Genomic DNA, 19,966 nt, shown 5'->3' with positions numbered 1-19,966 from the left:
CCCGTTATCTTGATTGTGGACTCTAAATCGGTAATCTCTTCTTTTTTTTACATCAATCGTTTCCTAGTCTTGGCCCCAGGATAAAAACTTGTTTGCTCATCAAGTCTGCCAGTCTCTGCGGTGACGTGAGACAAAAGATAAATTCTAACCAACTAGAACAGGAAACTTAACCAGATCCGGTGTTTCATTCTGCATCTTCCTCTGTTTTTTTTTCTGCACAAATTGTTTCTTCTGCTGTAGCCAAAAGCCTCGGCTTCTGCCATTTGACAAGAACATGATGAGAAAGGTTTTCCAAAGGTCTTCTCAGTCTTGCAACATTAGGGAAATGAAGCACTGCTAGGGTTTCACTTTTCGCCACAAGTTTCCGCCCTACTTTTACTAATAAGGATGTGGTAAAAGACAGAAGCTCCGCCCCTTTTGAGCTTCCAAGTCTTTGAGACGCGTGGACAGTCCCCAGGAGCCAGGGTGGAGTCGGCGCTAAAGTTGAAACTGCAAGATGGTCGCTGATGGCCGGAGCTACTTCCTGTGCTACGGCAGCGCGTGGCTCCTGCTGGTGAGCCTCCACGGTACGTCTTTTGGAACGACAAAGTCTCGTGGCGTAAAATATAAATGCTGTGTTGATATCGATTTGCTTAAGTCAGCCGGTCCGTACTGTCGCACTTCCTCTTTGCTTCCAGAGCGTCGTCGTTGTTCCTCTTTGTAGGAGCAAATACGGGAGCTTGCCGACAATCTTGCATTTTCTTTGCAGAAGCGTCGGGATGCCGACGAGTCATCCACGGACAAGTCGGCGACACGGTGGAGATGTCGTCGTGTTTACCGAGCCAAAACGTCACTTCTGCCCGTTGGAACTACCGAGGCAGTAAAGTGGCGTCCTCCTTAGACGGCGTTGTCAAGGCGGGTCCCTTCGCCGGAAGAGTAGACCTCGACCCCCGTGACTTCAATCTGACACTGAGGGCCGTGAGTCTGGAGGACTCTGGCAACTTCAGTTTTGTGTCGGCGGTCAACGACCAGCAGCGAGTTACGGTGGAAGTCACGCTAAGAGTTCACGGTAAAGAACACAGCAACTTAGTGAGACGTGGGTGTGTGACTTATGCAAGTTCGGCTGAAACAAATCATGTGTGCGCGTGTTGTACACTATACGACGTGCTCATCAACAGATATGGGTGAGACTAAAACCGAAGCAAGAGTTTAATCAACTTTTTTTCCCTCTAGAGGTTATCACGACAAAACCTACGGTGAGCGTCAATGCCTCGTGGTGGGCCTCCAACCGCTCGTGCAGCGTCCTGCTGAGCTGCAGCGCCTCCGCCAGCGAAGGGCCGCTGGAGTACGAGTGGCGGGTGGGGAACCGAAGCCTGAGCGGCCCGCGGCATTGGGTCAGCGTGGCGCCGCGGGGCGCCCCCACCCAGGTCACCTGCACAGTTTCCAACCCTGTGAGCACCAAGTCCGCCTACACCTCCGTGACGTGCGCCAACGACACGGCCGACGTCATGTCGCCGACAGGTGACAAACATGTCATTCTTGACCCCCCCCCGCCCTTACGAGTGCGTCAATGATGAAATCACAATTTCAGATCCCATGAGCTTTTCGGTCAAACTCGGCATGGCGGCGGGAGGAGCTTTCGGTCTGCTCGTCTTGGTGGCCGTGATCGTCGCCGTCGATTGTCACCGACGCCGCAGGCGCCGGCTATCAAGTGAGAACAGCCTTCCTAACTTACCGCTGATCTCTCACAAACAGAAATATTCTCTTGCTAAAATACCGTTTTTTTCCATGTATAATGCGCCCCCATGTATAATACGCACTTTAAAAACGGCATGTCGATGCTGGAAAAAAGCCTGTACCCATGTATAATACGCACCCAAATTTTGACTCTTACTTAAGTCCGTAAACGTAAAATGATTTGAGAAAAAAGATCATCTTTGGGAACAACCGGATGTTATTCTGCCGGTCAGTATCACTGCGCCTGCGCTAGCAAACTCGATAGCGAAGAAATGTTTCGGATTTGCGTAGGCTACATTGTGACAGACAGCAAACGAGCGGGTGATCCAGCAAGCCGCGTCTGATACCACAGCATTGTGTTCGAAGTGAACAGCAGAGAAGAAAGGAACAAGGCAAAGTGTTGTGAAATAAAATATTACCTGTAATACGCATTTAGGTAGAGAACTGAACTCTCGCTCTTTATATAGCTGACGTGTCTTGCTATATAAAAAAATTTAAAAAGGGAAAAAAAAATTGGACCCATGTATAATGCGCACCCCAGATTTTAGGACAATATATTAGTTAAATTTTGCGCATTATACATGGAAAAAAACGGTACTCACAAAACATTCACCTAAATCACTCTCAGGAAGTTTTAAGTCATCTTATTTTTGATGTCGTTTTATTGACTTCCTGTTCGCAACGCTACAGGCAGAGTGTTTGAGGATCCGACGATCTACGCGGACATTGGCGAGGCGACGCCGAACTACGTGAGGGAGCCACCCGGAACGGCGCCGTTGGACTCCGTGCACACGGTCTATGACGAGCTCCAGCCAAGCCGCATGGGCTTGTAAGAGCACGGCCCTTAATGCGCCATTTTGTGGCGGCGGCTGAAAGCTGAAGCTCGTTAAAAGTCAAACGCCTTTGTATATTGTAGTTTACTTTATTGTCTCCTCAAATAAACCACGTGAGCACAATGCACAACATGCAATCTTGCTTTCTTTTGTTTTGGTTGACAAAATCTTGCCAATGTCGAGCGTCAGATGAAGAGGTCATCAAACAAATGAATACTCAAGTCAAGTTGACGTACCTGAAACACAAGTTCACCTTTCCAACCATCCAAGATCAGATTATGGGATGTCGGTACGGGTGTGGACAATTTTGAAATTCAAAGGAAATGAATAAAGCACCGCCAATACTTTCCGCATGCAACGTAGTCCAAGAATGACAAAAACAAAAGCCTCTATCCTTTGTCCTCTTATTCTGCTCCTCTTCCTTCTTCCCCTCCTTCATCTGTTCAGAAAATATCAAACTCATCATGAGTGGATTTTTAACAACTCTTTTTGAGTTTGTGTGTGTGCGTGCGTGCGTGCATGTTTAAAGTGTGTGGAAGGCTCGTTCCTAAGAGGTGATGAAGTACCGTTTTTTTCCATGTATAATGCGCCCCCATGCATAATACGCACCCTAAAAATGGCATGCAGAGAAGAAAGCGCATCTGTAATGGCGGCCTCCGTATGATATCCGGATTTTTTTTTTTTGTACCCATGTGTAATGCGCACCCTAGATTTTAGGACAATAAATTAGTTAAATTTTGCGCATTATACATGGAAAAAAACGGTACTTTTTGTCCAAAAGCCACCATTATTGGAAAGAAAAGATCAAAATTGTCTGAATGGTTTAAAAGTTTATGCTAGCTTACCTTGTTGATGCTTAGGTGGAGGATAACAGTAGTGTTAGTGAGCCACGATGTTAGCGCTTCCTGTTTTCGACCCTGCTAGGAAAAAATAACAAAGATAAGCGCTTTAGAACAACAACAACAGTGTCGTTTTTCTTTCAAGCTAGCTGCATGCCTTTACGACAGATGCTAAGCTAACATGTGTAGCACGTGGCATTTGAAGCAACTCGCTCTCCTGTTCCATTGTTTCGATGGCAAAGTTGCCCCTGCCAACATGGCCGCCAAGCTGCCACACTTTTCCTAGTCCGCTCCAGTCTACTCTTAACACTCACCCCTCAAGCGCTGTAGTAGGACAGCCATCAGAAAACCGCCGCCAACGAGTCCCGCCAAGACGCAAAGGCTGATCCGAAGCCGAGACATATGCCCGGATGCCGTCGCACCTGTCCACGCAAAAGGCGGAGCTTGCTCAAAACAAGTCATCAGCCATACCGGCCGGGGAGAGAGCCTTACACGCCATGCTAATGCTGTCGGAGGCCTTCTCTGTATTGCGGCTGGAGGTACACGTGAAGAGCGTGATGTTGCGGATGTTGGCCAGAAGAACCTTGTCGTCAAGGTCGAACATATTGTAGGCAATCCCGAGGCGGGGTTCCAGAGTCCACGAGAGATTGCCATCCAAATCCACAGATAAACAGTGCAGCCCCACCCAGCAGCCGCCGTCCGAATCCACAGAGAACAGCGTCCTGATGCTCGGTTTCTGGAGGTGTTCTGAGAGGGGACAGCAAATGAGCTGTAAGCTAACTAGTTGGTGAGCTAGTTGGTTATATAGCTCATTGTTATTGCATTGAAGAATCAAATGGCTAACGAGCTTGCTAGCTAGCTCATAGGTATTGCATTTAAGAATAGAATTACTAACGAGCTTAACGCTAACTTGGCCGATGTTAGCTGTATGCTAATTAGCTCACGCGGGGCCTGGCAAATTACTTTTCACCATCAGCGTCACCACTTTCTCCACGGTGCGCTTCTTTGCGTCCACTATCTCCACGCTGTAGTCCACGGCGTCTGCCTGGGTCACATTGCGTATCGTTAGGTCGCCTGAGGAGAATGGCAGACGGCGTCAAAGCACACTTCTGATTCGGAGGGAATTTTGTTGTTTTTTTTTTGACATTCAATTGCTTTAATCAGTTCGCTAACACACACACACAAAAGGGTTGCCGGCGCTCACCTGATGAAGCGTTGAGAGTTAGTCGTCCCCTGAACAGGAAGAAGCGGTCGGTGTTTATCTTCTCGCTGTGAAAGGTGGCGATCCAAGTCTGGTTGGAAAACACGGACCACGTGATGGACAATAGCTCCTGGGACGAGCCGCTGATGGAGGACAGAGTGACCGTGTCGCCCTCGTAGGCGACTTGCTGGAGATGAAGCACTGCAAGCACATTTGGTCCCACACAATAGATCTCAAAAGCACGTCCAGCGTTACATTTGATGGCATGGTAGAAAAGAGGGTCCACTCACTGTTAGCGGCTGGTCCAAAGAAGGACCCGAGCAGAACTAACACGAATGCCAGAGCGAAGTCTGTTGGAATGAAGGCAACAATGAAATGAAAAAACTGGAGTTGAGCTTTTGTGTTTGGTCAAATGACACCGCCTAACATCACATGGCGCTACGTTCAGTCACGAATCGGAGCACCATCTATGCTGGAGCGTATCTCATCTGAACAGAAGCAGACTACGCCCTGAACTGCTAACCAGTATTTGTGTTTTTATGGTTCTTACCTTGAACAACGACCACTTGGAGAATCATGGCAAATAAATAAACGGAGGTGGACTCGCTGCTTTTGTCGCGGGACTATGAGGTGCGTCTCCCGTTTCGCTTCCTGTAAGTCATCGCGTGATATGTCACTCATCTTTTCAGGAAGTGACAAAGGGGTGAAGTGACGTACAACTTGGGGGAGGATGAACTCCGAGGAACTTTGAGAACTTGCTCTGGAACTAAAAAAAAAAATCTAAACTGGACTCAGCCCAAACACTAAACTGTTACTACGAGTAGAGCACATGGTCCTTGAATTGTGACTTAATCTGCTAAGAGCGTGTTTATCTATTAGTCAAGTGGGCTGGGAAAGTATCAATAGCAGCTATCGGTATCGGGCCCATACCGATTGAAGGACTTAAAAGATCTTTGTGTGACTGCACGACTCGTGAAGGACTACTAGCGTAGCAGCACATGCTAGCTATCAGATAGGCCAATGGTTTTCAATCAAGGTGCCGTCGACGACGACAAGAAAAGGATAAAAGATTTTCGTGTGATTGAGGAATACTCGTGAAGGTCCGCTAGCGTAGCAGCACATGCTAGCTATCAGATAGGCCAATGGTTTTTAATCAAGGTACGGTCGACAACGACAACAAAAGCATAAAAGATTTTCGTGTGATTGAGGAATACACGTGAAGGTCCGCTAGCGTAGCAGCACATGCTAGCTATTGGATAGGCTAATGGTTTTCCACCAAGGTGCCGCCGACGACGACAACAAAAGCATAAAAGATTTTCGTGTGATTGAGAAATACACGTGAAGGTCCGCTAGCGTAGCAGCACATGCTAGCTATCGGATAGGCCAATGGTTTTCCATCAAGGTGCCGCCGCCGCCGACAACAAAAGCATAAAAGATTTTTGTGTGACTGAGGAATACCGTAATTTTCGGACTATAAGTCGCACCGGAGTATAAGTCGCACCAGCCATAAAATGCCCAAAAAAGTGAAAAAAAAATGTATATAAGTCGCTCCTGAGTATAAGTCGCCCCCCCCACCCAAACTATGAAAAAAAAAAAAAACGCGACTTATAGTCCGAAAATTACGGTACACATGTAGCAGCACATGCTAGCTATCAGATAGGCTAACGGTTTTCCATCAAGGTGCCACCGCCGACGACAACAAAAGCACACTTTTGATTGTGTGATTTTAATGTCACAAACACAGGAAACATGACGAGTTACAGTAGAATTACTTTGTGCAACACGTGGAAAACTACGCCGGAGCACCCGCACGTGGCCACGGAGGTAGAATCAGCCGACGCAGTGATTCGGCGCCGGTGATTCGCCGCACTCGGATGGCGGATGTTTGGACTTTGGTAGTGTCCGTCCGCCGGGAAGAGAATGCGGCATGACAACATGACAAGTAGCAAAAGTGTTTTTTTCTTTCTTTCTTTAGGTGACGACTGCCAGCAGCAGCTGGGAGGATTAGCATAGCTTACGTAGCACTGCTCCTTTCCCGGTATGTCCTGATGCTAAGCTAGGCGGTTGAGTCGGTAATGGCAAACGTTTGGGTCAACCCTCCCTCAAATTCCTACGACATTTGACCACCAACTGTGTCCCTCGATAAAGGTGTGTGTGTGTGTGTGAGGGGGGGGGGATGTTCAAGGGTGGAAAACAAGTGGATAAAAAGAGGGAGGGGTTAAAAAGCTCCAATTAATAAATAAAGCATGCATTTCAAATATGAAATTTGATCCGATTTCACATTTACTGTGGAAAAGACGCCTTTATCACCCCAGAGTAGTACAAAAGCCGCACCAGAAAAAAAAAAAAAAAGTCTCGGTATTACTGTGTGTCATGATGTGATAGCTTTGGAAATGAACACGATTATTCTTCTTCAGCACAGTTGCCTATCGGGTTTGATTTGTAAAACAGCAAAACGATTCTCACTCATCCCGCAAAATTGATCAGGTGTTTTTTTTTTTTTTTCTGGTGTGGCAGGAATTTGCTTCCATGAGTGAGCAGTCATTGGTTTCGTATTTAATGGGTGCGCCCCTCCCAGTCTTTACAGTAGCTATGCACTATTTTTTTTTTTTTAGTAAATGACATCAAATAATAATTTACTGCAAATTATTTTGCAAACTATAGGCGGCTGACCCAACCATGCTTCGGAGAACCACTGGCCTAAAACATGCTAGGGGCGGGGCGGGGCGAGGACGGGGCTTTCCGCTCTGTGGCTAAAGTGCTGAGCAATTGGAGGTCACTTTTGGGGCGCTTCAAGTGGCTCTCACAATCCAGTGGACTGAACGCTGGGCTGGGCGGGATTTGCTTCCTTCCCTGTGGGATGGGGAAAGAAAGGCACATTAGGGAGGAAGGGCGGAGCTGCCGCGTCGGGCGCTCACCGTCCGCCCAGCCGCGGTCTTCCTCCTCCCGACGGAGCGACGTCAGCAGTTTGCGGTGCTCCCCTTCCATGTCCTGCAGGCGGAGCAGACGGGGAGCGCAAAAAAAGTTGCTTGATTGATCGGGTTGAAACTCCAAAAAGCAATCGGCAAAGTGACCTTGAGCCGGCGCAGTTTGCTGGTCAGATCCTCAATGGTGCGGAAGACCTCCTCGACGTTTTTGATCATGTGACTCTGCCACGACTGGCCCGCCTCCGCCGACGGGTCGCCTTCCGGGCCGCCGTCTGTCGGGTCGGTGGCGCTCTCGCCCGCGGGGGCGGGCATGGCCAGGTAGAAGACGTTTCCTGTCCGCCATGGAAAACAACCAATGGAGCGCGCCGCTCATCTCACACGGACGGCAACGGCTTACCTTTTGGTCGGAGCTGAGCGCTGCTGCACGGCGGCGCCGCCTCCCATCGGTCTTGGCTCAGATTGTGCACGCATTCGTTGGGCGAGCTTGGGAAGGCGTGGCTCCACACGTCCGCGTTGAGTACCAGGAGCTGACGCAGCGTTTCAACTGGCGGGAAAGAGACAATGAGAGGGAAGGGGGGGGGGGGAGCATGAAACTTTCAAAGTGTGACTTGAAATGTTTGCTCTTTACCGTCTTGCAAGGCTGCCTGCGCCACGCCCTCGCCGTGCCCGTCATCACAGCGCAATGCTCCGGATTGGTCGCGAGCCGCAGAGATGGCGCCGGCGTCAACGGGCGTCTTCCCGGCGTTTTCTGGTTGAAAGTGGAATGAGAAGCGGCTTAAATAAAAAAAAATTTAAAAAAAGCAACGTACCTGTGTGGGTGGGGCCTGCAGCTTCCACCAGGGACGCGCCACCAAGACTGGGAGAATTTGAAAAGAAACGTATAGGCCTGACTCCTGATCAACCCGCTCGGAAGCCAATGTAGGAGCGGGACTTACGTCTCGGCCGCCGAGCCGTGATTGGACACGGGTGGGCTGGCGGCAGAAGCGATGGTCTTTTCCAGAAAATCCTTCCAGCTGAAACATAAAAACGATTTTTTTTCTTCTATTCTCAACTATGTTGCTCCAGCCACCATTTATTTGGGCTGTAATTCCACTGTCGGGCACTAGATGGCGGCATACTATTAGGTGTTAAAACCAGGTATTTCGAGATCAGCCTACGTTTTGCTCAAAATTACAGATTATTATTATAAATTTGGAAATAGAGGCATCAGTACAAATCACTAATAAACACACACATAAAAAAATCACAATTGAATTATACAGCTAGATGACACTCACGTGTTTCTCTCTGACGCCGTCCCCGCCACCAGCTCGTAGATCTGGCTCTCTGCGGTGCTGATGACGTAGAGCGCCTTGTTGTCTGTGCGGGATGGGGAAAGACGGAAGAGTTGACGAGGTGGCGCAACATCCATCCATCCATCCATCGATGGCCTGTCGCCGAGACTCACCTGTGGCGACCGAGCGCACCAGCAGCGAGTCCAAGTTGACCAGCGGGCTGTCTCCTCCTCCTCCGCCGCCGCCGCCCCCACCGCCCAGCCAGCGGGACGGGTGACGCAGCAACAGGCGCTCGTCGGGGCCGCGCTGCAGCAGCAGCAGGCAGTCGGACAGCAGCAGGGCGTGGATGTCTGACGGCGGCCCACAAGTACACTGCCATCGGTACCGACCTTTTCGATTTCTTCCATTTTCTTTTCTACTGACCCAACTGCTTGTCCTTGTTAACTTTCCAGAGCAGCGGACCCTCGTGGATCATCTTCTTGGTGCTCAGATCCAGACCCTGCCGACGAGACGGGAGGCCGAGCATTGGTCCGGAACGCTTTCCGGATTGGACCCGCCCGTTTTCCGCACCTTGAACTGCGGCGCCACGTCCAGTCGGCGCTGGTACTTGCTGAGGTGGTGGCGGTGCTGCGTCTCCCTGACCACCTCGTTGACCGCCTGCAGGATCCCGCGGCAGCAGGCCTGAGCCCGGCGGAGGGCGGGAAGGTCGGCGGAGGTCACTTGGCAGGGGAAAAGAAACGCGCGTGAGACGTCCAGCTTCGAGCGCACGTGCGGCGCGGCGCGCTCACCCTCGCTGTGCTTGATGATGTTGTCCAGAAGAAGCGGGTACTTGGTCAAGCGTTGCATTTCGGCCACCAGCAGGTCTCGGAGCTGCAGCCGGCGACAGTGGCGGCTGGCCTCGCACTCCTGCACCGAGCGGGCGCAGCGTCAGGCAAAAGCGCGTGCGGCCTTGGCGCCGGCCGGACGTCCGGCCTACCTGGACGATGTGGGCAAAGCGGGGGTCTTTGCGTTGTTTGCTCTTGATCAGCTCCAGTGCCCGGGACTGCTGCATGCACAAGCGCGACGCCTGCTCCTCAAACTCCTCGCCGGCGGCGCCCTCAAACTGGACACATCAATCAGCAGATCAAACTTGGACGTCTGTTTTAGGATTGAGCTAGTTTTTTTTTTTTTTTTTAAAGAAAATACTTCATTTTGATACTGCTTAGGGATGATGGTTGGGTTGAAACTAAAGCCCGTGACCTACAGATTTTTTTTTTTTTTTTTAAATGTAAGTTGTGATGTTCTCGTTGTGCAGTGCATTGAAATAAAAATCAAAACAATCCAATTTTTGTGGATTGGTCCCTTTTTTTAGAGCTAATAATTGCCAATCAAAATAATAAATTGAAACACATTTTTAACAGCTTGTGGATTTTTGCTATCTGTGTTGAGGACTCAAATTCATGTGGATGTTTGCTCAGGCTTTTGACAGTAACCAAAGCGGGGCCCCTCCCATAGTTTTTTTTTTCCCCAACTTCTGTTTTCCGTCTGAGAACCAGCACCCAGGTGAAGCGAGCCATCAAACTTCCCTTTGCGACACGTGCCATGACATTTGCTTTCCCTCACCCTGGCCAACATGACATCGCCGATGTCTTGAACAATCAGCGACTCTCGCCGCTTCCTCATGGCCTCGCAGAGACTAGCTGCGGGTGGACAAGTGGAACAATAAAGGCGTTAAGGCCGGCAGCTCACAGCAGGGGGCGCCGCGCCGCCGACGGGGGCATACGCACCGTGCAGCTCGTAGACCTGCGGCAGGTTGGGAAAGATGCACGCCAGCTCGTCCGCATTGAGAACAGACCTCATCTTCTGGAGGAAGACCTGGTCCAGAACTCGGAGCGTGCGGAGGTGCGACGCCTCGGTTGTGAAGAGCTCTGCCGAGGAAAAATGCAATTCCGAGAACATTTTTTTAGATGAAATGGGTCCTTTGTTGCCATCTAGTGGCCTTTGTAGGCAATTGCTAATACTGTTCACATTTGGGGGTTTTCCCTTCCGCACCATAAATGACGGCCTGGCGCTCCACCTCCCTCGGGCTGAGTGTGTCCAAGAGCTGACGCGGCACCGTCTCCTGCCAGTTGTGAGCCTCGCAGGCCTCTTCCTCGCCACCGCCGCCGGCGTCCAGCAGCAGCAGGCTCAGCGGCGACTCCGTGCCCCTGCGAGTGCGGCAACTGGCTCACGTCACGCCGCTTACGCGAGCGGCGAGGGACGGCGGCGACTTTCACCTGCGGATGGAGCGAGGCGTGTAGGGCGGCGTGGCGTTTTCCAGAGACCTGAAGGTGAAAACAAACACAAATGAAGCACGGCGGATGCGCGCGGCGTCGGGTGAAACGCCGCCCCACCTGGCCGAGCTGCCGGACGCCGAGGACGTGCTATGCTGCAGTCGGAAAGCCGTCCCTTCCCTGTCCTCCGCCGCCGGGTCCTCCATGTCCACGTCGCTGCGCGAGCGGGGTACGGAGTCGCCGCAGGAGGCCCCGCCCCGCCGCCGCCCTTCTCCCTGAGCTTTCAAAGACTCGCTGCGCGCCAGCCGTTTGGACCCGCTGGGGCTGCGAGCACAGCACAGTGACATCATCCGCTGGCCGCGGCGCGTCCGGCGACCCGACGTCTCACCTGTCCTCGTCGACGGCGGAGGACGGCGAGGACGGGTCGCCGCCGTCTTCCGTGTGATTCTCAAAGTGCTGAATGATGTTCTTGACGCTTCCTGGGCGCACTGTGCACACGCGTGGCAAAAACGCACACAGCTGCTCGTCAAGTGGGGGGGGGGGGGGGGGAGGAGGACTGAAAGCGGACCGAAACTACAAACATGGAGGTGAAGAGCAAGTGACAGGAAGGAAGGAAGGAAGGAAGGAAGGAAGGAAGGAAGGAAGGAAGGAAGGAAGGAAGGAAGGAAGGAAGGAAGGAAGGAAGGAAGGAAGGAAGGAAGGAAGGAAGGAAGGAAGGGAGGGAGGGAGGGAGGCAGCGAGGAAGGAAGGAAGGGAGGGAGGGAGCGAGGAAGGAAGAAAGGAAGGAAGGGAGGAAGGATAGAAGGAAGGAAGGAAGGAAAGAGAGGGGCAAAATACCTTCGGTGGGGGACAACGGGACATGGAATGCTATGACAGCAAAAGAAAAAAAAAAAAAGAAGCCAACAGAAAGCACACCATGAGAAAATCAAATGAAATCAAATCAAGAGTAGCTAGTCGAAAAAAAAAAAAAATGCCTACTGGACTGAGAGGTGCTCCGAGGTTTGCCGATGTACTTGAGGAGGGGATTCCTCTTTTTGTCCTCGCCATCTTTCTCCTTCTTGGCGCTGCCGGGCTGCGGAGACCACACGGGCCATGAGGCCGCCGGTAGTGAAGGCGGCGCACGGGCCGCCACCGACGCTGCTTACCTTTTTGGCCTTGAGGAAGGCCGTCCACTTTTCCTTCTCGCTGCTCAAACCCAGGAAGGCCTTGGAGTCTCGCAACTTGATGCCGGCGTGGCGGAGGTAAAGCAGCACGGCCGACGCCAGCGGGGAGCTGAGCGAAGACGGCCCACGTGAAGAGCGTGGGACGGAAGGACGGCTCGGGAACTCACCTTCTGTCTTCCTCGTGCTTGCACCTGCGGCAGCAACGAAAAAGTATCAGGGCGGGAGGGAGGGGAAAAAAATGACCACGCAAAGGTCAGGCTTCACTTACAGGATCTCCCAGAGGGCGGTGACCTGCTTGTCCACCACCTGACGCTCCTTCATCGGGTCTCCGTCCAGTAGCAGCAGGTCAGCTTCGCCGAAGAGCGCGCCGAGGCCCATCATTTGCTTGTTCCTGAACCGAAGCACACGTCAGGCGTGCGGGACGAGCACCTCACGACAGCTCCTTTACCTGTAGTCCAACAGTTGTTCCTGGATGTGGGGCAGCACCTGCTGCTGCAGCTCCGAAAGAGGCCCGCGGATGTCCTCCTGAGCGTGGAAGCGGCTCTCTGTCGGGACAGGAGACACAAAGTGGGGAGGGGCCGCCAGCGCAAGAGGACCGCCTCTCGGTACCGTTGGGATTCTTACCGATGTCCGTCAGGTAGTCGACTGGCACTTTGAGCTTCAGGGGCTGAAACACACCATCCAATGCAGAGTTGAGACAAAAGCGAAATATTGGAGAAGGAATCAATTCAATTATAATTATTTCAAAATTATCAAAAGACCGTATTTGATATATTTCACAAGTCATTATTTAATTTAATTCAGTTAATATAATTATATTTTTTATTCATTGGATTTCCCCCCCCCCCCCCCCTGTCAAATATGGGAATTTATTCAAAATACTTTCCAATGGATTTTTCGGGGGTACGTACGGCGTCCGGATCGAGGAAATGGGCGCAGATCTGCGGAGCCAGGGAGCGGGCGTCTTTGGGTGCGGCGCTCAGGTACGCCTCCACCGACAGGTAGAAGAGCTGCCGGGCGCGCACACACCACCATATTAGGTCAAAGGGCGAAATGGCCAATGGCTTTGCGGTTATGCGGGCGGGCAGCTGACCAACGGGTTGGGGTCCAGCAGCTGCGTGAAGACGTATCTCAGGAAGACGGTCATGTGGGCGGGCCGCGACTTCAGCAGCTCCACGTCCTGGAAGGGCCCGTCCATCTGCGCGTGCGTGCCAAGAGGTCGCGCCGACACGTTGGACACGCTCGTTTTGTTGTGAGCCGAGCCTCACCTCATTGAACGCGTATCCGTCCTCGTCCTCTTCCTCGGGCCCGATGATCTGGGTCCTCCCGCTCTGACAACACGCACACGCACACACTTTGCAGCTCAAACACGCGGGCACGCCAAAGAGCGTAAGGGGCGGGAGGCGGCAAGCGGCGTCACGATGGGGATGATGATGGCGGTGGAGGCGAGGAAGGCATGCGGAGGGAGGGCAATCACAAAGCATTTATTTGCAAGGCGACATCGAGGAGAAACAGATTTCGATATTTATATTTCGATACCATCTGTTTGATATTCCATATTGTTTATTATATTTATTTCTATATAATTTTTTGAATGTGAATTAGATCCCCCCCCCCCCCGAAAAAGTCCTCTTCCCATGTTATTATTGGCTATGAATATGCTACTTAAAGGGGAAGCCACCCCAAAAATGTTCTCTTTCTCTGTAGTAATATGCGGTGGGACTTTTCTGATGAAAGCCGCATTTCAGGGGGCAGCCATTTTGTCACGCGCTATGCACTAAAAAGTTGCTCAATTAACAGCAAACTGATTTTCGGCAGAAGAAAAGACTATTTCTCCAGAACCCATCGTCCATTTCGGAAACGTTGTGTGCAAGTGGCCATTCAAATCGGGTTTGGCGTTTTGGGAAATCTTGCCACCTTGATCTTTGTATAATCAATCTGACATTGTTCACTGTAATATAGATGAACGTATTGCTCGTGTTTGTTAAAAAAAAAAAAATACACGGGAAGATATAATAGTTGCGTAATACATCGTCATTCGTCCATATTGTAGGGGGGGGGGCAAAAAAAACATTATTCTAAAAGTAAAAATGATTGTTTCAAAATGGTTTGGCCCATTCATCAAAGTCACGGTGAGAGAAAGGCGCCGGCCGAAGCCTCTCGTCTGTCACGTGAGCGCAAAGAAAAAGTGCTCACCCAATCAGAGAGGGGGGATGTGTCGGAGCGCTGCCGTTGCTGCCACGGGGAAGATGAGGGGGATGAATGGGGACTCTGGGGGGGGGGGGCAACATCACAACCATGCCGGGATGTCGGACGGAATTGGGCTTACCTCCGTGTCGCCCTCGCTCGAGTCTGCCAGCAAGCGCCCTGCTGGGGGGGGGGGGAGAACAACAAAGATGAGGACGAGGTGTTTGAGTTCCTACTTTGGTGTCTTTACTTCACACAAACCTTGGACCCCAGCGACAGCCTGAGTGACGCTTTCCGTCCGCATGGGCGACTGGAGGCGCGCAAAAACAATTGTTGGGAGGAGCGCAGCGAGCACATGACAAAGATGGCGGCGGCGGCGGGCATCCTCACCGCGTCCTGCTGAAGCTTGACGCGGACTTGATGAGCTCGCCTCTTGGCGCTTTCGATTCGCTCTTCCAGAGACGGGGACGGGTTCCGCCAGCGCTCGTCCATTAAGGCCTGCAACGCGGACGGTGGCCATTGACGCCGTGTGATGAATGTCATTGGCGTGCCTGCGTGCCTGCGTGCGTGCGCTACCTGCAGCTCCATTTCTTCCTGCTGCAGCATCTTCCTGAGTATCTGAGAGGCGTGCTTCTGCACCTCCGGGTCCTGAAACAAAAGAGGGCCGTCACTATGGAATTATTTTCAAATGGATCACTCTATCGATAATTTCATCGATTAATCGAATATGATTCGATTTGCATTATAACCAATGTGATGACTGTTTACTCTTTTTTTTTTTCCGGATCATTTAGTGATCAAACAACAGTTAAGCAATATCAAACAAGAAAGATTGATGGTCACTATTTTCTAAATGAAAAGCAAATGACAGATGAATGCTAAAATCCAAATCTTTTCTAACGACGACTGACCTGGAGTGGTTTGGGTCGAGTGATTCTTTGGGAGGGGGTGCTGCTCAGTGAAGGCGGACTGGGTGGGCTCTCCCCACCGCTGAGGTTGGGCTCAGCGGGGATTGAGGACGGCGAGGGCGGCGGTCCTTGTAGCGTGAGCGCCACGTATGTTCCAGCTGGGCCAGCACGTACGGAAAACACGTCAAGACTGGCGGAAAAACTTTTGGGTGTTTTGACGGAATTCGCCGCACTGACATTTGATGAGCTTGACCACCTCCTGATGAGACATGGAGGACACCAGCGAGCCGTTAACCTGGAGGGGGAGAGAGAGGCAGCGACGAAGACGTAAGCAGTGAGGAAGCTCTGCATGGACCACCAGCAAGGAGGGAGCGCCCACCTTGATGATTCGGTCTCCTTCCTGCACGCCGGCCTTGACGGCTGCTCCGCCTGACGGGAGCAAGGAGAGGAGGAGGACGATCAGAGAACCGCTGACGCGCCGAGACTCCGACTTGAAATATAACCGAAATAATATTCCACAAGGCCTTCCGCCAAAGTTATTTTCCGTGAAGATCCTTTGGCCCGACATGCTTTGGGGTACTTTTCCGTGACGCACCTGCTCGCACGTTCTGGACCAGCTTGACCCGCTCTCCGCACACGGTGAAGCCGAAACCCAGCTGGTCCTTCTGCACCACCACGCATCTCTGGACCAGGCCGGCTCCTGACGCAGGGACGCAAAGACGTGGAGCGGAGCAGGCAGCGGGGACCTCGATTAACTAACGGCACTCACCGGCGCCGTCGTTGGGGGCGTCCGCCGGCGGGTCCTTCTGCTGAGCGGCGGACCACTTGCGTTCCGAATCCCCGACGGTCAGACTGCTGAGCCTGTGTTAGTAAAGAGACGCCTTGAGATGCTGGTTGAGGAACCACCATGAGCAGGGGACAGGAGAGGACGGACGGGAAGGCGCCACAGGCTGACGACTCACCAAGCGGCGAACGGGCTGAAAGCGGGAGGAGGCGGCAAGCCCATCAAAGGGAAAGAGAGAAGATGTTTTTTTTTTAAACTCTTTTCTTTTGGTGCATGGAGGTTGGGAACCTCTGCTGCACATAGTTCAGACCAGCGGCAAGCTAAACGCTGTCAGCATGGCTACATCAGCAACCTTACCTGTCAAGGGTGGAGGTGGGCTGCCGGAGACTCATGTCTTCAGTGAAGCGCTTCAGTCATTGCCGTGGCCATGTTCCACTTGCTTTTCCGTCCACCATTCCTAATCGCTCAAATTCACATCTGCCTGTGTCCACGTCTGTCATCACGCAGGCGTAAAGAACTTTCCCTTAAAGTAGCCAAGAAATGGCTTGCTGAAGTTTACCTTGAGCTGAGCACTTTTAATTTAATTTCACTTTAAACAAATAACGCATCTTTTGGCCAGCTATTTACACCAGTGACGTAGGAGTGACAATCAAAACAATGAAAAGCTCTTCCATCGGCTGGCACATGGTACATAGAGACTTTGCTCCAAAAAGGTCGGGAAACACAACCGACGTGGACGTCCACTGCCGTTGGCTGCCCAAACAACATTAGCCGTTGCCACAACTCAAATATATATACACAATTAAGGCACAATTTCCTCAAGATTAGATCCAAGTATTTGCGTCTCGATCGGTGTCAAGCTAGCGTCAAGCTGCGGCATCGTCGGAAAGCTCCGGACCGCCTCATATTCGGGGAGCTAACAAGGCGCTCGTGGTTGCCATAAACAAAGTCTGCGTGGAAAATGGGAAAGTGTTGTTTCCGATTTGAAGTGCAGAACTGCCACATTTGATGCACGTCAAATGCTGCTGCAAATGCACACAGGTCAAAGGTGCAGCGATGTTAGCCGGCTAGCCGCCATCCGAGCCGGTCCAAAACAACAACAACAACAACACACGCGCTACACCGTATGCTAGCCCCAGGGGGTGGGGGGGGAAAGGCCCCCTAAAAACTCCAACGGTGCCCGAATGAACGTGTTGTTTTGTTGCTGGGCTCTCCGGGACATTTGCGGCTATGTACTTCCGCTTCTTGCTCGTGAGCGGCTCCGATGCGCGAGCGCCCTCTGCGGGCACGGCGGCGTTTCTGCGCAAGGTGGAACGAGTTTATTTATACTCGGGAAAAGATTGCGAAAAATAATGTCAACATCATCAGCAAAACTATTTGACGTCTTGTTTGATTAGTTATTGTAGAAAAAAAAAACACTACGCCCGTTTTTACCAAACATGGTGTGGCGGAGCGTCAGGGCAGGATGGGGGGGGGGCGGAATTTTGGGGGCGTGCACGCCAGGGCGCCGCCGAGACAAACCGAGGCAGGCAGGCAGGCAGCCAGGCATTCAATCCGTCGACTAAGAACTAAGATTAAAGGTAAACTGCTCACGGGCTTCTTTTCTCCTTCTGTTGCTTTTGTCTCTTTCCGTCAAGCGCACATGCTCGATTTTGCCATTTCCTGTCATCCATCAGCCGCTTGCAGCAACTTCCTCACCTCGCTCAGGAAGGGCGTGCTTGTGGGTGACTGTGCGTGTGTGTGTGGGGGGGGACTTTTTCCAAGTGAGGTGCAAATTCAAGTAGAAGAGCTTGATTTTAAAGAACAGAAGTTAAAAAAAGAGGTTTGATACTAAAATCATTTTATATGGTCTGTGAAGGAGAAACTATCCAGACAAGTGATGACAGTCAACGGTAAGGAGCATTCTTGAGTCAAATGTGGGGGATTCCCTCTCGGGTAGGGGGGACACGACAACTTTAACAGTTGGTGAACTGATCATTTCAATCACGTGCGTTAGAGGAGGTTAACGTCTAAAACAGGGGTCACCAACCTTTTTCAAGTTGGGAGCTACTTCAAGGCCACCGGATAATGCAAAGGGCCACCGCTTTGATAATACACTTCTGAAATAACAAAGTTACGCAGTGTAACTTTAATTTTTTATTAATGATTTTCTATGTGAAGACACTGAACATTAATGTTAGTGGGAAGCTCTTCACCAGTGTATTGTAAACTATTTTTAGAACTGGCAATGGCCGACTGATGTGGTCGCCGCGGGCGACTACATGCATAAAGGGCCCTTGGGGACCTCTCGCTCTCTGTTAAGTGCGCTGCTCGTTGTGTTGTGCGGGACTTGGCCATCTGGGGGCAGTATAAGGCTGACTGTGCCAGAGGGCAGAAATATTACCGTAGTTTTCGGACTATAAGTCGCACCGGAGTATAAGTCGCACCAGCCATAAAATGCCCAAAAAACATATATGTATACAAGTCGCTCCTGAGTATAAGTCGCCCCCCCCCCAAACTATGAAAAAAAAAACACGATTTATAGTCCGAAAATTACGGTAGTTGTGGGCTTGTGGGTATTGTTTATCTCCTGCTGTTGCTGCACTCTTTGTGTTCAGAACAAAATGCATTGACTCGTCTCAAACCTTCTGTTGACTACATCCAATCCAGCTCCGCCCCTGCGACATCCCATCATGCCCTTGGTTGTGTGGTCGCGGCTGCTGGGCGTGCGCGTGGCCGCCCTGCTGTTCACCTGCGTGGCGTTCAGCGTGGCGGCGCACGGCGCCCAGCTGCCGCACGGCGGCATGGCTTCCTGGTGCATCTTCTGCTGGGCCTTCAGCTTCGCAGCCACCGTGCTCATCCTGCTAGTGGAGCTGCTGGGCCTGCAGGCGCGCATACCCGTGTCCTGGTCCAACTTTCCCGTGACGGCGGCGTGCTACGCCGCCCTCTTCTGCCTCTCGGCCTCCGTCATCTTCCCGCTCTACTTCCTGAGGGATGGCGGCTACTACTCCCAGGTGCGTGACCACCGCGTGGCCTCCACCGTCTTCTCCTGCCTGGCGGCGCTGGCTTACATCTTGGAGGTGAGCCTGACGCGAGCACGGCCCGGCGAGGTGGCGGGCTACATGGCCACGGCGCCGGGGTTGCTGAAGGTGTGCCAGACCTTCGTGGCCTGCATCATCTTCATCCTGGTCAGCGATCCGGTGGCGTACGACGGCCACGCGGCGCTCCAGTGGTGCATGGCCGTCTACTGCATCTGCTTCATCCTCTCCATGGCCGTGGTGGTCATGTGCGTGGGCGAGTGCACCGGCTGGCTGCCCGTGCCCTTCCCCCGCTTCCTGACGGCCTTCGGGCTCCTGGCGGCCGTCATGTACCTGACGGCCACCATCATCTGGCCCATCTTCCAGTTTGACAAGCGCTACAGCAGAGGCGGCGCCCGGTCTCGTCTGATCACTGTGGCCGTCCTCACCGGCCTCAACTTCCTGCTGTACCTCGCCGACATGGCGCACACCGCCAGACTCGTCTTTGTCAGCGGCTGACGGACGCGGCACCACTGTGTTCTTAGGATTTTTTTTTTTTTTTTCCCAAACACTGGTCAACACATTTCTATAAATTTTTTAAGAGGCAAGTAGGCTTTTCTAGATTTCCTGTATAATTTTAAAAATGACCAAGATCTGATTGAAGCCACCAATACTTGGGCAAACAAAATGTGACGTGAAGTAAGTCCTCCTCAACTGTAGTTGGCGCTATTCTATGGCCGTTTTCAAACATCGACGGCCATCATTGTGTAAATTTTAAATTTTCATTTCAAAAGATATCGGTACTTAGTATGGGTCCGAAATGTTCCTGAAATTTTCAAATTGAAAAATATATTTAAAGACATGTGAGGCCATCTTAGATTCAAAT

The 19,966-nt window shown here is 51.7% G+C and overlaps 4 protein-coding genes across 13 annotated transcripts; 2 read left to right on the top strand and 2 right to left on the bottom strand.

Annotated features, from left to right (window-relative positions):
* The first annotated feature begins 398 nt into the window (after positions 1–398).
* On the top strand, positions 399–2,686 carry LOC133160793 (signaling lymphocytic activation molecule-like). 2 transcript variants are annotated; one of them, XM_061288850.1, is made up of 5 exons: positions 405–566; positions 749–1,048; positions 1,213–1,500; positions 1,571–1,690; positions 2,407–2,686. In XM_061288850.1, the coding sequence occupies exons 1-5, from the start codon at positions 497–499 to the stop codon at positions 2,547–2,549; spliced, it is 921 nt and encodes a 306-aa protein (XP_061144834.1). In that variant the 5' UTR covers positions 405–496; the 3' UTR covers positions 2,550–2,686. The 2 variants fall into 2 exon arrangements, with proteins under 2 accessions (XP_061144843.1, XP_061144834.1); XM_061288859.1 differs by lacking the exon at positions 1,571–1,690 and having other exon boundaries at positions 399–566.
* On the bottom strand, positions 2,619–5,442 carry si:cabz01074946.1 (uncharacterized). 2 transcript variants are annotated; one of them, XM_061288870.1, is made up of 8 exons: positions 5,140–5,442; positions 4,880–4,939; positions 4,593–4,790; positions 4,352–4,462; positions 3,881–4,135; positions 3,703–3,810; positions 3,395–3,469; positions 2,619–2,988 (listed from the first exon to the last, which is right to left on the bottom strand). In XM_061288870.1, exons 1-7 carry the CDS (start codon positions 5,165–5,167, stop codon positions 3,429–3,431), a joined length of 801 nt encoding a protein of 266 aa, XP_061144854.1. In that variant the 5' UTR covers positions 5,168–5,442; the 3' UTR covers positions 2,619–2,988; positions 3,395–3,428. The 2 variants fall into 2 exon arrangements, with proteins under 2 accessions (XP_061144854.1, XP_061144863.1); XM_061288879.1 differs by having other exon boundaries at positions 3,395–3,466; positions 5,140–5,426.
* Positions 5,443–6,299: 857 nt separating this feature from the next.
* On the bottom strand, positions 6,300–17,387 carry arhgef11 (Rho guanine nucleotide exchange factor (GEF) 11). Of its 7 annotated transcripts, none has more exons than XM_061288708.1 (41): positions 16,442–17,385; positions 16,263–16,277; positions 16,070–16,161; positions 15,896–16,000; positions 15,680–15,729; positions 15,538–15,595; positions 15,304–15,458; positions 14,969–15,040; positions 14,783–14,890; positions 14,654–14,702; positions 14,535–14,572; positions 14,402–14,476; positions 13,474–13,536; positions 13,299–13,403; positions 13,117–13,215; positions 12,830–12,872; positions 12,654–12,750; positions 12,474–12,596; positions 12,373–12,396; positions 12,188–12,314; positions 12,021–12,114; positions 11,880–11,909; positions 11,431–11,530; positions 11,163–11,366; positions 11,046–11,093; positions 10,822–10,976; positions 10,557–10,697; positions 10,393–10,469; positions 9,767–9,892; positions 9,579–9,696; positions 9,361–9,509; positions 9,214–9,289; positions 8,964–9,140; positions 8,794–8,875; positions 8,452–8,529; positions 8,326–8,372; positions 8,145–8,264; positions 7,914–8,060; positions 7,664–7,848; positions 7,508–7,580; positions 6,300–7,442 (listed from the first exon to the last, which is right to left on the bottom strand). In XM_061288708.1, the coding sequence occupies exons 1-41, from the start codon at positions 16,474–16,476 to the stop codon at positions 7,393–7,395; spliced, it is 3,810 nt and encodes a 1,269-aa protein (XP_061144692.1). In that variant the 5' UTR covers positions 16,477–17,385; the 3' UTR covers positions 6,300–7,392. The 7 variants fall into 7 exon arrangements, with proteins under 7 accessions (XP_061144692.1, XP_061144682.1, XP_061144711.1 ...); XM_061288698.1 differs by having other exon boundaries at positions 14,535–14,575; positions 16,442–17,384; XM_061288727.1 differs by lacking the exon at positions 11,880–11,909 and having other exon boundaries at positions 14,535–14,575; positions 16,442–17,387.
* Positions 17,388–17,533: 146 nt separating this feature from the next.
* LOC133160773 (myeloid-associated differentiation marker homolog) lies at positions 17,534–19,873 on the top strand. 2 transcript variants are annotated; one of them, XM_061288807.1, is made up of 2 exons: positions 17,534–17,664; positions 18,734–19,873. In XM_061288807.1, exons 1-2 carry the CDS (start codon positions 17,550–17,552, stop codon positions 19,597–19,599), a joined length of 981 nt encoding a protein of 326 aa, XP_061144791.1. In that variant the 5' UTR covers positions 17,534–17,549; the 3' UTR covers positions 19,600–19,873. The 2 variants fall into 2 exon arrangements, with proteins under 2 accessions (XP_061144791.1, XP_061144800.1); XM_061288816.1 differs by lacking the exon at positions 17,534–17,664 and adding an exon at positions 17,700–17,976.
* The last annotated feature ends 93 nt before the right edge of the window (positions 19,874–19,966 follow it).

This window comes from Syngnathus typhle, linkage group LG1 (assembly GCF_033458585.1).
Source record: "Syngnathus typhle isolate RoL2023-S1 ecotype Sweden linkage group LG1, RoL_Styp_1.0, whole genome shotgun sequence".
Taxonomy (NCBI): domain Eukaryota; kingdom Metazoa; phylum Chordata; class Actinopteri; order Syngnathiformes; family Syngnathidae; genus Syngnathus; species Syngnathus typhle.
Note: the sequence above shows the minus strand (reverse complement) of the source record. Positions and strands in the feature narration are given on the sequence as shown.

What these genes read in the sequence shown, in the direction of transcription:
- si:cabz01074946.1 (XM_061288870.1), bottom strand. Translation starts at nt 5,167, where the DNA reads ATGATTCTCCAAGTGGTCGTTGTTCAAG. An exon ending in GGTGACGCTGATGGTGAAAA is followed by an intron (nt 4,136 to 4,351) that starts GTAATTTGCCAG and finishes GTCCCCTCTCAG; the next exon opens with AACACCTCCAGAAACCGAGC. An exon ending in CGACAGCATTAGCATGGCGT is followed by an intron (nt 3,811 to 3,880) that starts GTAAGGCTCTCT and finishes TTGCGTGGACAG; the next exon opens with GTGCGACGGCATCCGGGCAT.
- arhgef11 (XM_061288698.1), bottom strand. Translation starts at nt 16,476, where the DNA reads ATGAGTCTCCGGCAGCCCACCTCCACCCTTGACAG. An exon ending in CGAGCGAGGGCGACACGGAG is followed by an intron (nt 14,477 to 14,534) that starts GTAAGCCCAATT and finishes CCCCCCCCCCAG; the next exon opens with AGTCCCCATTCATCCCCCTC. An exon ending in CACGGCTCGGCGGCCGAGAC is followed by an intron (nt 8,373 to 8,451) that starts GTAAGTCCCGCT and finishes AAATTCTCCCAG; the next exon opens with TCTTGGTGGCGCGTCCCTGG.
- LOC133160773 (XM_061288807.1), top strand. Translation starts at nt 17,550, where the DNA reads ATGGGGGGGGGGCGGAATTTTGGGGGCGTGCACGCCAGGGCGCCGCCG. An exon ending in ACTAAGAACTAAGATTAAAG is followed by an intron (nt 17,665 to 18,733) that starts GTAAACTGCTCA and finishes CATCCAATCCAG; the next exon opens with CTCCGCCCCTGCGACATCCC.
- LOC133160793 (XM_061288850.1), top strand. Translation starts at nt 497, where the DNA reads ATGGTCGCTGATGGCCGGAGCTACTTCCTGTGCTACGGCAGCGCGTGG. An exon ending in CGACGTCATGTCGCCGACAG is followed by an intron (nt 1,501 to 1,570) that starts GTGACAAACATG and finishes TCACAATTTCAG; the next exon opens with ATCCCATGAGCTTTTCGGTC. An exon ending in CCGCAGGCGCCGGCTATCAA is followed by an intron (nt 1,691 to 2,406) that starts GTGAGAACAGCC and finishes GCAACGCTACAG; the next exon opens with GCAGAGTGTTTGAGGATCCG.